General features: G+C 44.4%; 1 protein-coding gene across 1 annotated transcript in view; it reads left to right on the forward strand.

Annotated features, from left to right (window-relative positions):
* Nucleotides 1–14,324, forward strand: part of LOC122563921 (reticulon-4 receptor-like 1) — a 54,173-nt gene extending 39,849 nt beyond the window's left edge. The window contains exon 2 of the mRNA XM_043718170.2: nt 12,150–14,324. Within this exon, the coding sequence (XP_043574105.1) occupies nt 12,150–13,459 (1,310 nt within the window). The 3' untranslated portion in view covers nt 13,460–14,324. The remainder of the gene's footprint in view (nt 1–12,149) is intronic.
* The last annotated feature ends 864 nt before the right edge of the window (nt 14,325–15,188 follow it).

The following is a 15,188-nucleotide window of genomic DNA, read 5'->3' on the forward strand; positions in this document are numbered from 1 at the left end:
GGCTGCTTTACTGTAGAATGAGGCCATTTGCTCCACTGAAGAAAGGTTACACTCAAAATGTCGACTGCTCCACCTCCTGATGCTGTCTGGCTTGCTATGTTCCTCCAGCCTCCTGCCTGTCTGCTTTACTCCATTGAAGCTGCCTCTCTAGCCCTTACAAGCCATTGGACAGTTTTGGAATATTTCAGAGAAGCATTTATGTGCCCTGCTGTACCCAAACCAGACATGTTGTCCCATTAGCACTGATGAAAAAGTCAGCATGTTGACACGTGATGTCATAGTAATCCCTGGAATGCAGGTAAAGACCATTCGGCCCACTGAGTCTGCCTAACCATCCAAAGATCATCCCACCCAGACCAAAACCCCCCACCCTGACAAAAACATTTGTACCACAGCTAACAGACAAAACATGCACATCATGAGGTGATTTCCCATGGCCAATCCACCCTAACCTGCACATCTTTAGACTGTGGGAGGAACCCAGAGGAAACCCACGCAGAGAGGGCGAGAATGTGCAAACTCCACACAGACAGTCGCTCGAGGCTGGAATTGAACCCAGATCCCTGGTGCTGTGAGGCAGCAGTGCTAATCACTGAGCCACCATATGCCATGATGTCATTGTGCCAGCCGTCTAGTTGCAGAAGATGGGCAAATGGACACTGGAGCTGGCATCCTGTTTGGCATTTTGAAATGAGTGTGCTGCTGGAAAAGCACAGCAGGTCAGGCAGCATCTGAGGAGCAGGAAAATCGACATTTCGAGCAAAAGCCCTTCCTGATGATTTTCCAGCTCCTCAGATGCCGCCTGACCTGCTGTGCTTTTCCAGCACCACACTCTTGACTCTAATCTACAGTATCTGCAGTCCTCACTTTCGCCTGGCTTTTTGAAATCACCATTTAAGCAATCAAACTCATTAACAAACCAAACATCCGCAAGTTTTGTGTTGCCTGCTGTCTTTTATTTGAGGGTCAGAGATTCCTGGAAGTGTTTGATGCCAGCTGTAATGAGGTGGCGCAAAGTGGGGCAGGCAGGTGCTGGCACTGCTGTTGAATGGCAGAAAACATTATGGTTTTTCAAAAAACAAAATCCTTTTTATTAATTCGAGCCCTCAATGCAAAGACTGATTCTGAGGGCAGTGGGCATTTACAATACTAACCTTTGACCAATTTCCCACCCTCTGCATGACCTCTCTACCACGTTCTGTATCAACGGGTCAGGGAGTCCCCTTCGCATCTAGAGTCGGCCTCAGGCACTAATCGACCCTCTGGTGCTTGACTGAATAGGAAGAGGGAGCGGAGAGGTAGGGGCAGGCAGGAAGATCAACGTTTCTCGCAAAAGTCCTTCATCATTCCTGATGAAGGGCTTTTGCCCGAAACGTCATTTTCCTGCTCCTCGGATGCTGCCTGACCTGCTGGGCCTTTCCAGCACCACTCTAATCTTGAGCAACAAAGCATTGTCAGTTGCGAGATTGACGGCACACAGCCAAATTGGCTGATGCTTTCATCTCCACTCTGTGTTGGATGAGCCAATACTTGCTGGGACGGCGGTGTAGGGCACTGACAGGAAGACGGGCACAGCAACCCCAGCGTCGTTGACTAGGCCAACATCCCCAGTATCGAGGCACTGAACCCACCCTCCCCACTTGATGGGCTGGGTACCTCGTCCCCATGACTGACACGAGACTCCCCAGGTAGGTGCTCTACCCCCTGCTCCCAGACAGTGGGTGGGCGCCAGGTGGACAGAGGAAGTGCCTCAGGGATACCCTCAAGGCCTCAATGGGTGAACGGCAACATTCCCACAGACACCTGGGAATCACTGGCCGGGATCAAGCAAAGTGAAGGAGGAGCATCCGGGAAGGTGTCGAGCACGTTCCCGTCGGGAAAAAGCGGAAGCTGGGCGGAAGCAATGGAAGGAATGTGCTGCCCCACCCATCTGCTTCCTGTGACCATCACCCTCCCCAGGTGTAACAGAGCCTGTGGGAGCCACCTACAGATTCAACCTGAGAGTGGAAGACAGAGTCATCCTCTTCTACATGGGACCTCCAATGAATGCATGATGACAGGACACTGAGCCGCTTATGGCCAAAATGCCGATTCTCCTGTTCCTTGGATTCTGACTGACCTGCTGTGCTTTTCCAGCGCCACACGTTTTGACTCTGACTCTCCAGCATCTGCAGTCCTCACTTTAACCTTACAGGAGGAGAAATAGCCAAACGGGATTCCTGCTCCCGACTGCAGTCTACTCACTGTGGTCTGAAGGCAGGATTGACCTCAATGCAGTAACTCTTTCTGGGTAGAGTCAGAAAGGAGGGATTTTCATCTTTATAACACCTATTGCATCCCAAAAAGCATCTCAAAACACTTTCACCAGCCTGCAAAGTACTCCCAGAGTGCAGTCACCATTGTAATGTCAGAAACACAGCAGCTAATCCACAGTGAGGTTCCTGTAGTCATGTGCTCAAAATGGGGTAATCTGTTTTCATGATGTTGGTAGAGGGATGAATTCTGACTGAAGTCTCACCTGCTGTCCTTCACAATCAAACCACGGCATCTCGCATCGTCCAAGATGGTGTCAATATCCCACCTCAGAAAACAGCCCATGTGACAGTGCAGCACCCTCTCAGTTTAGGAAACACAGCCCTGCATTCAAATAGTGCCTTTCATCGCTTCAGGACATCCCAAAGCAGTTTGTTACTGTTGTAATGCAGGAAGTACAAAAGGCTGGTGTTGTGACAATGTCACTGGGGCTAGCAATCCAGAACTTTGGGTTAATGCTCTGGGAATAGGGGTTCAAATCCCATCATGGCAGATAGCCATAGAAGTCATATAGCACAGAAGCAGACCATTCAGTCCAACCAGTCCATGTTGACCATAATCCCAAACTGAACTAGTCCCACTGGCCTGCGCTTGGCCCATATCCCGACTTTTCTAAATGTCTTTTAAACGTTGTAACTGTACCCGCATCCATCACTTCCTCTGGAAGTTCAATCCACACATGACTGACTCTGTGTCAAAAACTTGCCCCACATTTCTTTTTTAAATCCTTCTCCTCTCACCTCATCCCCTCATATTGAAATTCCCCCCTATGAGGGAAAAGACACCTGCCTTTCACCTTATCTATTTTCCTCATTATTCTATAAACCTCTATCCAGTGAGAACGGGTCAAGCCTATCCAGCCCCTTGTTATAAGTCAAATCCTCCTTAGCCATCGGCATCCTGATATCCTTCCTAAAACAAGGCGACCTGAACTGGACACAGTACTCTAGAACAGGCCTCACCAATGTCCTGTACATCATCAACATGACACCCCAACTCCTACACTCGAAAAAGTGAGCAATGATGGTAAGCATGCTAAATGCCTACTTAATCATCCTGTCCCAACTTCAAAGAGTTATATACCCGAACCCTTACGTCTGTCTGTTCTACAGCATTACCCAAGGCCCAACTTTTAATTGTACAAGTCTTGCCTTTGGCTGTGTTACCAAAATGCAATACTTTGCATTTATCCAAATGAAACTCCATTGTCGCTCTTTAAAGCATGGACCCAATAATCATGACGTCTTTGTAATCTGAGATACCCTTCTTCACTGTCCACGATACCACCAATCTTGGTGTCATCGGCACATGTACTAACTGTGATTTCTATTTTCTCATCTATATAATTTATATAAATGACAGACAAAAATGGTAACACTTGATTCAACTAAAAACCTGGAATAACGAGCGAGCTGAGTGATGAATATGTAACCAATACTGACTTATAATGAAGGCCCATTTTATTCAATAATATCATTTATGGAATAAGATCTACCATCCTTACCTCATCTGATCTATATGTGACTCCAGACCCACAGCAACATGGCGTCATAGAGATGTACAGCATGGAAACAGACCCTTCGGTCCAACCTGTCCATGCCGACCAGATATCCCAACCCAATCTAGTCCCACCTGCCAGCACCCGGCCCATAATCTCTCCAAACCCTTTCTATTCATATACCCATCCAAATGCCTCTTAAATGTTGCAATTGTACCAGCCTCCACCACTTCCTTTGGCAGCTCATTCCATACCCATACCACCCACTGCGGGAAAAAGTTGCCCCTTAGGTCCCTTTTATGTCTTTCCCCTCTCACCATAAACCTGTGCCCTCTAATTCTGGACTCCCCCACCCCAGGGAAAAGACTTTGTCTATTTATCCTATCCATGCCCCTCATAATTTTGTAAACATGGCTGACTCTTCATTGCCCTCGGCACATTTAGGGCTGTGCAATAAATGCTGGTCCAACCAGTGATGCCCAGAGGAATAAAAGACACAGCAAGATCCCACAAACTGTAGTACAAAGTACATAAGCTGATTTTTTTAAAATAATGGTTGGAGATTAATATTGGCCTGCATTGGAGTAGCAGCCTGCATTCTGGGTGCAAAATGCTAAAGGGGTCTTTCAACCCACAAACCCTGTGAAGGAGAAGCTGACGTGTTTCTCTCTGAGCTACAACTGGCACTCAGCACATTACTGTACAGTGAGTTCAGAGTGTCTGGAGAAAGTGTACAAAAACCTGACTAAGAGGTGACCTCCAGGTAGCTGCCTCAACTGATAGCTTTCAGAACAAGGGCCAAAAGCTAATGGGAAACAACGACAAGGAAAGTTATCATACATATGTCAAGTCAAAGAGGTCTATAGCACAGACCTCATCAGGCTCATCAGGTCTGAACCAGTCAAAAACAACCACCTAACTACTCGAATTCCATTTTCCATCTCTTCGCCCATATCCTTATCATTGCAAGTACACAGCTTAATATTTCTTAAATATTAACCTCTCCCAATCTTACAGGCAGTGAGTCAGTCAATGTTTGAATTTCTTATCTTAGAATTCCTACAGTGTGGGACCATGCCTTTCAGCCCAACAAATCTACACCGACCCACTGAAGGGTATTCCACCCAAACCCATTCCCCGACATTTACCCCTGTCTAATGCACACAACCTATACACCCCTGAACACTGTGGACAATTTAGCATGGCCAATTCACCTAACCAGCACAGCTTTTGGATTGTGAGAGGAAACTGGAGCACCCGGAGGAAACCCACGCAGACACGGGGAGAATGTGCAAACTCCACACAGACAGTCAACCGAGGCTGGAATCAAACCTGGGACCCTGGCACTGTGAGGCAGCATTGCTAACCACTGAGCCACCATGCCATTCTGGAATTTAACCTACTTTTCTCTAATCAACCTGCTCAGAGACTTGAAATTGGGTCTCCACGTCCACAGGTAGGGACACTACCACCGTACCACAAAAGGGGCCCATCATTGTTTGAATTTAACCTATACAATTGGGAGGATGATTGATTGATGATTGATTCATCTCCTTATCCACATGTAACTGACCTTGAGAACCAAAAAGGCGGTAAAACCTGCTACTTCCTGATGACAAAGCACTTTCTTTCATTTAGAAATGTTGGAAAATGCCGAGGTTTAAAACTGCAGAAGTGGAAGGCATTAAGAAAATAACAGTGAGTTTGAGCTGGGTACTCAAGTCATATGAAGATACAAACATGGAGCAAGGGGAAGCCATTTAGCCTCTTAAGCTTGCTCTGCTTTCTAATAAAGTCTTGGCTGATCTGATTGTAACCTCAAGTCCATATTCTCTCTTTCCCCGATGACCTCATCATGAGCTTTTCTACAATAACCTTTTAAGTGGCACATTATCAAATACCATTTGGAAACCTCAGTACAGCACATCCCTTTTCTGCACAGCACATGATACTCAAAGAACTCCAATATATTATGTGGAGGTGCCAATGCTGGACTGAGGTGGACAAAGTCAGAAATCACACGACACCAGGTTATAGTCCAACAGGTTTATTTCAAACCACAAGCTTTCAGGGACTGCCCCTTCGTCAGGTGTTCTGTTTTTGTCCAAGATATTAGTTAAACATGATTTCCCTTCGACAAAACAACATGATTCCAACTGATTGCCTTTAGTTTATCTATGTGCCCTGCTTTAATCTTTTAAATAACAGATTCTAACATTTTCCATATGACAGTTATTAAGCTGCAGTTTCCCAATTGCTGTGTACCTTTTTTGAGTAAAGGAGTTACAAAGTAATAGGACCTTTTTGAATTTAAGGAACTGTGAATAACTATGCTTCAACAATCTCACTTGCCCCTTCTTTCAAAGCTTTAGCATAAAGTCCATGAGGAGCTGAGCATTCGTCAGCTCCAATAATTTAATCAGTACTATTTCCCCACTGACTGTAATTTTCCTGCATTCTTCCCTCTCTTCTTTCTCCTGATTTATAGCTGCTTCTGGGATGTTACTTGCATCCACTACAGTGATGCAAAATACCTGTTCAAATCATCTGTCATCTTCTTATTTACCATTATTAATTCCCCTGACTCAACTTTCGAGGGTACTAAAGCACAATTTGCTAGCTCCTTTCTTTTTAAAATATTTATGGAAGCCCTTACGATCTCTTTTTAGATTTCTGGCTAAATTTATCCTGTACTCTAATTTTTTCTTCATTAATTTTTTAGTCAACTTTTACTGTTTTTATATTTTGTCCAATCTTGTAATCTGCTACCCAGCCTTGCACAATTAGATGTTTTTTTTCTTTTATATGTCTTCAACCTTTCTAGTTAATCAGAGAAGGTGAATCTGTCCCTTGGAATTTTTCTTAGTCTATTCTGTCTATTCTGATATACTCCCTTAAATGTCTGCCACTGCATCCCTATTGACTTATCCTTTAAACAAATTTGCTTTGATCAGCTCTGCTTCATTGCCTGATTTTAAATTTTTAAGAAGTACTCTCAGACTCTCTTTCCTGTATGTAAAGTACCCTGTGGAAAGAAGGAAGGAAGAAATGGTGGGTAACAGAATTAAAGTTTCAGGCTGAACTGGTAAATGTTTAAGATGGAATCGGTTTTTAGCAAGACGAGAATGGGAAAAAGGATAAAAAGTAGAGTTCTGTGACAGAGTGGAAGGAAAGAGAGATTAGTGTTGGTAGTACAAGGCCAGAGAGAGTGCTCCCTGAATGATTGAAGCTCACAAGGAAGCCATTTGGCCCACTGTATCGGTGCTGGCTCTCTGCCACAGCGACTCAATTAGCCCCACACCCCTGCCGTCTCCTTATGGACCTGCAATTCTGTCTCGCTAGCTAAAGGTCCAATTCTCTTTTGAACCTTGACTGATTGTAATAGAGACAATCTTGGAAGTACATTCCAGCTCCAAATCACTTGCTGGGGTAAAATAGTCTTTTCTCTTGACATGGCTGCTTCTCTTGATTGGTTCTGGATCCTTCTGTTGAACAATAGTGCACAGTTGCTCCACACTCCCTCTGTCCAGACCCCTCATGAGCTTAAATACCTCAATCAGCTCATCTCTTCACAGAACCCCTCCCCCCACCGCCACCCCATTTGTTCATCCTATCCAAGTAACTGAAGTTCCCCATCCCTCGAGCTATTCTTATGAATCTTTTCTGCACTCTTTCCACTGTGTTCAGAGTTCTGAGAGGGTGGTGTCTATACTGAAAATAATCTTCTGACTGGAGGCTGAATGAATGATTTTTACAGGTTTACTGTAAGTCCCTTGCCATTGTACTCAATGTCTCTATTTTCAGTGCCAAGATCTGATATACTTATTAACTATTTTCTCAACTGCTACCTTCAATGATTTGTAGGCCGCTCGGTTCCTGTCCCCTTTAGAACTGTATCCTTCATTTGATATTGTCTTTCCACGTTCTTCCTGTCAAAATGGATCATGTCACCATCATCAGCATCAAATTTCATCTGTCACTTATCTGTCCTTACCAGCAGCAAGTTTATGCCCTTTTTAAAGTTTAACACCATCCTTCTCACAGTTCCGAATACACACAAGTTTTATATTGTGTTGAAATTGTGTCTTGCATGCCCACAACAAGTAAAGCAGGGATCTAAAAACTAACCATTGGGCAAATCCCCATTATACATTGTGTCCTCCAGTCTACGAAGTAGTCTCTCTTTCCTGTCACTCAATCTATTCATATCCATGCTGCCCTATCCCTTTTATTTCCTGTACTCAAGCTTTCTTGAAAAGCATGTTCTGTGACATCTTCGCTAATGCCTTTTGGATGCTTGTGTAGATTACATCCATTCTATTAATCTCACTAAGCTTCTCTATCATCCAAATAAATTTTACTGTAACAAGTCCATGCCGATTTCCATTAATTAATCACATTTATCCAAACGATTGTTAATTTTGTCTCAAATTATCATAAAATATAAAACAGTCCAGCACAGGATCAGGCTCTTCAGTCCATGTCTGTGCCAACCATAATGCCATTCTAAAATAATCCCGTCTGCCCACACATGATCCATATCCCTCTATTCTCTGCCTGTTCATGTGTTCCTTTAAATGCCCCTTAAACGCTGCTATCACCTCTGCTTCTACCACTTCCCTTGGCAGAATATTCCTGACACCTACCACCCTCTGTGTAAAAGTCTTGCTCTGCACATTTCCTTTAAACATTCCCCCTTTCACCTTAAAGTGATGCCCCGTAGTATTTGGTATTTCCACCCTGGGAAAAAGACTCTGTTTATCCACCCTATCTACGCCTCTCATAATTTTACAAACTCCTATCAGGTTGCCTCTCAGCCTCTGATACTCCAGAGAAAGCAATCCACATTTATCCAACCTCCTTATAGCTAATGCACTGCAATCCAGGCAACGTCCTGGTAAACCCCTTTTGCACCATCTCCAAAGCCTCCACATCCTTCCTATATGTGGGGACCAGAACTGCAAATGTGGCCTGACTAAAGTTTTATACAACTGCAACATGACTTGCCAATTTTTATACTCAATGCCCCAATTGATGAAAGGAAGCACGCTGTGTGCCTTCTTTACCACCTGATCAACTTGTATTGTCTCTTTCAGGGAAATATAGACTTGCACCCCAAGATCCCTCTGTATATCAATTCGTCTAAGGGTCCTGGCATTTACTGTTTAGTTACCTCTTGCATTTGACCTTCCAAAATGCATGCATTACCCAACACTTGTGCAAATTAACTCCATCTGCCATTTTCCTAACCAACTTTCCAACGGATCCATATCCAGCTGAAACCCTTGACAACCTCCCTCACTGTCCGCAACTCCAGTGATTTTCATGTCACCTGCAAATTTACTAATCCAACTGCCTGCATTTTCATCCAAATCGTTTCTATATATTCTAAACAACAGTATTCCACCACCACTGGTCACAGACCTCCAGCCAGAAAAAAACACTCCTCTACAATTATCCTCGGTCTTCAATGACCAAGCCTATTTTGTATCCAACTTAGCAACTCACCACAGATCACATGTGACTTAACCTTCTACCATGAGGGACCTTGTCAAGTGCTTTAGTAAAGTCCACATAGACAACAACCAGTATCTTACCCTCAATCAAATTTGTGAGACAAGACCTCGCCCACACAAGGCCATGCAGACTATCCTTTATAAGTCCAGTATTTTCCAAATGCAAGAAAATTCTGTCCCTTTGAATCCTTTCCAATAATTTCCCTACCACAAATATAAGGCCTCATCCCCTTATATTTCCTGGATTAATCCTGTGGCTCTTTTTAAACAAATGAATAACATTGACTATTCTCCAGTTTTCTGGGACCTCACTTGTGGTTAAAGAGGAAAAAAAATATCTGTCAAGGCCCCAACAATCCCTCCATTCTTGCCTCCCTCAGTATCCTGGGTTAGATCCCATCAGGCCCTGGAGACTTATCTATCTTAATGTTTTTCAAGACACCCAGCACCTCCTTCTCCTTAATATCAACACACCCTAGAATATCAATATACCTCTTCCTAATCTTATCATACATATCATTCTCCTCACTGAATACTGATGAGAAGTACTCATTGAGGACCTCACCCACTTCCTCTAGTTCCATGGATAAATTCCTTCCTTTGTCCTTGAGTGGACCTATCCTTTCTCAAGCTACATTCTTGCTCCTAATATGCGTATAAAATGCCTTGGGATTCTCCTTAATCCTAATTACCAAGGCCATTTCATGGCCCCTTTTAACCTTCCTAATACCTTGCTTAAATTCTTTTATGCTCCTTTATATTCTTTAAACATCTTGTCTGATTTCAGTTTCTTAAACTGTACATATGCTTCCTTTCTCTTTTTGGCTAAACTTTTAATGTCTCTTGTCATCCAGGGTTCCCAAATCTTGTACATCAAATCTAATTTCTCCAGTGCCTGCCCAATACTGTTGTAATCAGCATTCCACCAATTTAGCATTTTCACTCAAGATTAGTCTTCTCCTTATCCTTAACTACATTAAAACGTATAGAATTATGATCACTATTCCCACAATGCTACCCCACTGAAAATTCGATTGCCAGGCCAGGCTCATTCCCCAGTACAGGGTCTAGTATGGCCACTTTCCTAGTTGGACGAGATACATATAATTTCAAAAAATCCTTCTGGATGCACCTAACAAGTTCTGCCCCATCTAAGCCCCTGGCACTAAGGGAGTCCCAGTCTATACAGGAGAAGTTTATGTCACCCACTTTAACAACCCTTTTTATACCTTATCATGTTCTACTTACATATCTGCTCCTTTATCTCCCACTGGCTACTGGGAGGCCTATAATATAACTCTATCTTAGTGATTACATCTTTCTTATTCCTGAGTTCTACCCAAATGGCCTCATGGGATGAGCCCTCCAAGATATCATCTTAGTATCAATTCTAAAAGCGTGCCCACTATTAAGGTTAAGCTATCTGTTTTGAAGTGTTGTGTTCAGCCTTAACACGTACCTCTTTGAATAAGTGTGTAACATTTACAATTCTCCAGATCTCTACTATCAGCTCCCCCTGTATCCCAACGATGTTTTAAAAATTTATGGCCAGCACATGCAATTTTCATCCCTATTTTCTCAGTGCATCTCATCCAGTCCTAGTGATTTTTTACCTCTAACAGCTATCTATCTAATGTGCCCTGTTTATCTATTTTTTAAACCTTTCCAATGCTTTTAACTGCCTGGAGAATCTTCTTCCTGTATAAAAACAGATGCAAAATTCTCATTTAATGTCTTGGCCTGCTACCTCCATACATAAATCTCCTTTTCAGTCTCCTCTTGGTCAGTTGCCTCCTGTTACCACCTTTTAGACATTTATATGCTGATAGAAGTTTTAAGAACTCCCTTTTATGTTAGTTGCTGGTCTCTTCTTACACTCTCTATTTGCTTTTCTTATTTGTTTCTTTCACTTCCCCTCGGAACCTTGTGGACTGAGTTTGATTTTGAGTTGTGTTGTCCATCCAGTATGATGAGGCAAGAGGAGAAACAAAAAGAGCCCACAGCAGGTGCACCACGGTTTGAAAGCAAAAGCAGAATAAAAAGAACTTTGAATCATGCAAAGGAAATTTAGCAACAGAGATTATGGTCTGAAAATGAACTCCATAAGGAGTCCAGAGGTTGTAAAATGCCTGAAGAGTAATTCCATTATTTCCTGATCTTTACTGTAGATTTCCAACTTCCACAGTATTTTGACCTTACCATCCAAAATTCAGATGTGAGAAAACCCAGGTCTGGGCTCCAGCCTCAGAGCAATGGCTCAACCATCAGTTCATTCATTCATTCCATCACACACATACCATCAATGCATAACCCTCCAAGGACAGAATGGATTCAATAGACTCTCATGGTCTCTATAATTTTGTTTAATTGGAATGATATTTTGCAACATTTATGGAACAAAACCAGATACTGAACTGTTTGTCTCAATAACACTAATATCCAGGATGCTTTGTTTTCTGCTGGGAGTGTGTGGTTTTCAGGTTCACAAGCTCAGACCTGAGTTAATTGTAGTGGTTCATGATTGACCTCCCTTCACCCCCCCCCCATTTATTTCCAGTTTGGTTAATCACGCCGTTGTAGATATTTTCGAACCAACCTGTTCAGAAATGTTATAACACACTTCTGGAGCAGCTGGGATTTGAACCTGAGCTTCCTGGCTCAGAGGTAGGGACACCACCACTGCACCACAAGAGCCTTTAATCATGCTGGCATAATATAAATTAAGTTCTTTTTTCCTTGTCCAGTTCAAGTATTAAAAGTGGAGCCAAGTCTTTGTATGAATGCCACCACGACTCAAAGTGTGTATTTTTGTTCTCTTGCAGGCTGTCACCTCGAGCTGTTCCTGATGTTGCTCGGATTGGAGTTCCACATTTCAGTCTCCTGTCCAAAACACTGTGTGTGCTACCCTTCCCCGATGACTGTCACTTGCCAGTCGCATGGCTTCACCTCCATCCCAGAAGGGATTCCAGTCAATAGCGAGAGAATATTCCTCCAAAACAACAGGATAACTCTTCTGTTGAGGAATGCTTTCAGCCCGTCCACAGTCACCCTTTGGTTATACTCCAACAACATCACCTTCATTGACCCAGAAGCCTTCCATGGATTCAGTCTCCTGGAGGAACTTGACCTGGGGGACAATCGGCACCTGAGGTTCCTGGATGCGGAGACCTTTGCTGGTTTGGAGAAGCTGCATGCTTTGCACCTCTACCGTTGTGGATTGACGTTTCTGCCCAATGGAATCTTTGAAGGTCTTCATAACTTGCAGTATCTCTACCTACAGGATAACCATATAGAGTACCTTCAGGATGACCTGTTTCTGGAGCTGGTGAACCTCACGCAGCTCTTTCTGCATGGGAATAAGTTGTTGAGTTTATCCCAGAACACCTTCAGAGGTCTAGTCAACCTAGACCGCCTGTTGCTCCACCAGAACCGGCTTCATTGGGTGAACAAGCGAGCTTTCCATGATCTGCGTAGGCTGGCCATTTTGTATTTGTTCAATAACAGCCTGAGCTCACTTCCTGGGGAATGTCTGGCGGAGCTCGGATCGCTGCAGTACCTCAGGCTCAATGGAAATCCTTGGGAATGTACTTGCAAATCCCGATCCCTGTGGGAATGGCTGCAGAGGTTCCGGGGATCAAGCAGCAGCGTCATCTGTGAGTCGCCCAGGGATCTACAAGGGATTGACCTGAAGGTCCTGTCCCCCCTGCTCTTCAAGAACTGCACGGCCTCGGAGTCATTCAACCAGATCCGAACCAGGCAGCACCACCCCCATCACGGGCTGGCACCCGGGCATTCCTCCCGGGGCATGGCACCGGGGCCGGAGCATACCGTGACCGGCCGGAACGGCAGCGGCAGCCAGCGGGACGACGAGGCCAAGGACTACCCGGGCGAAGCGGCTCCGAAGAAGTCGGCGGACGGGGCGTGGGGTGGCGATTATCTGCCCGACCCCGGCCAGAGACCCCAGACCATCCGCCCGTTCCCCCCCAAGCGCAGGCCCCGGGTGAAGTGTACCCGGCGCACCCACTTGGAGCCCCCGCCTGGGATCCAGCAGCCGGCTGGGGGTGGCAGCCGTCCTTGTCCCGGGCTCAGGTGGCTCCCCCTGCTGGCGGCCCTGGTCCTCGTCATACGTTGAACCCATTAACCATCTCCCGCTCCCAGCCCACCCCCCCGCCCCTCCCTCCAATCCACCCAGTCCAGTAATGAAAAGGGCAAAAACTTTCTAACACTGCCGCCAATCCAGTAGGGACCAAAAAAAAGGGAAAAAAACCCAAAAAAAAGTCAATTTTTAAAATTACAAGTGATTAATACTGTTACTATGTGCTTAGGCAGACCACGGATATTGTTGGATGGTATTATTGTTTCGGACAATTGGAATATAATTGGAAATCATCGGAATAACAGTCCCAATGGAAATGAATCAGCAACAGGGGATGATGTGGCTAAGGACTACCTACAAAGCAGCAGGAGATGTGTCGGAGGGAGCGCTCAGAAATCTTATTTTAACGAAGCGTTCCCAGCGTCTATTTGACATTCCTGCTGCCAGCTGTGCCCGCTACACCAGGAAGAGCCCTAAAACTCTTGGATCGCACCATTGCTTTCTGGAGGGATTTCTCCCTCTTGTCGTTGGTGGGGGAAAGGGGATGAGTGTGTTGGTCAGCGAAGCAATGGTGGTTCCAGACGTTTTCTGCATGGGTGCGGGCACGTTCCTCAAACCACACTAAAACAAAGCTGGCATCAGCCACCTCCTCATGAGGTTTTATGGTGGTAAGATCCCAGCTGAATAATATGCACGGATGATCATGGTCTCGAACCCAGAGCTTAATTCATCCGAGTACCAAAAACTGGAGGCCAGATAATTGTATGAAATGATTCGTATCAGAATAATTTTTTTTTAAAATGTGTCTAACCTATCATTTGGACAATGGGAAGCCCTTATATAGTTGACGTATATTCATTTCTGGAAGTATATGTTTACAGATTATGTTGCTACCCTGGTACAGCTTTTGCTAAGGTGTTTTTTTGTTCTGTCTCGAGGAGATTGTGGATGCTTTACACACAAGCCATGGATCCAGATAGGATGGACACAGGAGTCTGTGCTGTTCTGGTCCAACTCACTGGCTTCTGCTTTGTCTCCCCCCCCCCCCAACATTTGGGTGGTGGTTGCCAGGAGTTGAGTGGAAATGAGACGTTATCCATTTGGTGTTCAGAATGTGGCTCCATTTGATGGAGGGGGCACTAAAACCTCCCCATTTATTTTTGTTTCTGTACTAAATGTAAATTTGTTGTACCTGAATTTACAGAATTGCTTTAAATATATATCTATATAAAAAATACAAAAAAAAACTTTCCTTTCGGAAGAGATCATGGTAACAAACGCAGTATCCCTTTTTGTTCAGCTATCTAAACAATTGAAAATGTAAATCTGTTTTGCTTCTTTCAGCACAGTGGTGTTCCACAAGTCCAAAGTGCTTCATTTTCAATGGGGTTGGGGGCAAGGGCAAAACCTCAATCCTGGGGCATGAAGGAGACTGAATTTCACCTCCCTGATTACCTCCTCCAAGTCTAATGACCCCCTCAAGCCAACCCTTCAGATGTATTGCACCATTGGTATTCATTCAATCATTATCATTTGTTTTTCATTTTGAAGACCCCCTTTCCATTCTGAATTGGTTGTTTAACATTGCAGGCACAGTGATATCTCATGAACTGTACTCGATTGGAGATAATCAGCATGGGAGAATGGGTGGACGGTTACTGGTAGGTGCATTGGGTTAAATGTTCCTTGTTCTGACCTCAAATTCTATAAAAGTCTTGCTCTCCTCCTACACTTTAGGGTTCCATGTGAAATGGGTTAGGCAGGC

The sequence above is a fragment of the Chiloscyllium plagiosum genome, unplaced genomic scaffold (genome assembly GCF_037043375.1).
Source record: "Chiloscyllium plagiosum isolate Xiang-an unplaced genomic scaffold, Cpla_swu_hap1 HiC_scaffold_31, whole genome shotgun sequence".
Classification (NCBI taxonomy): domain Eukaryota; kingdom Metazoa; phylum Chordata; class Chondrichthyes; order Orectolobiformes; family Hemiscylliidae; genus Chiloscyllium; species Chiloscyllium plagiosum.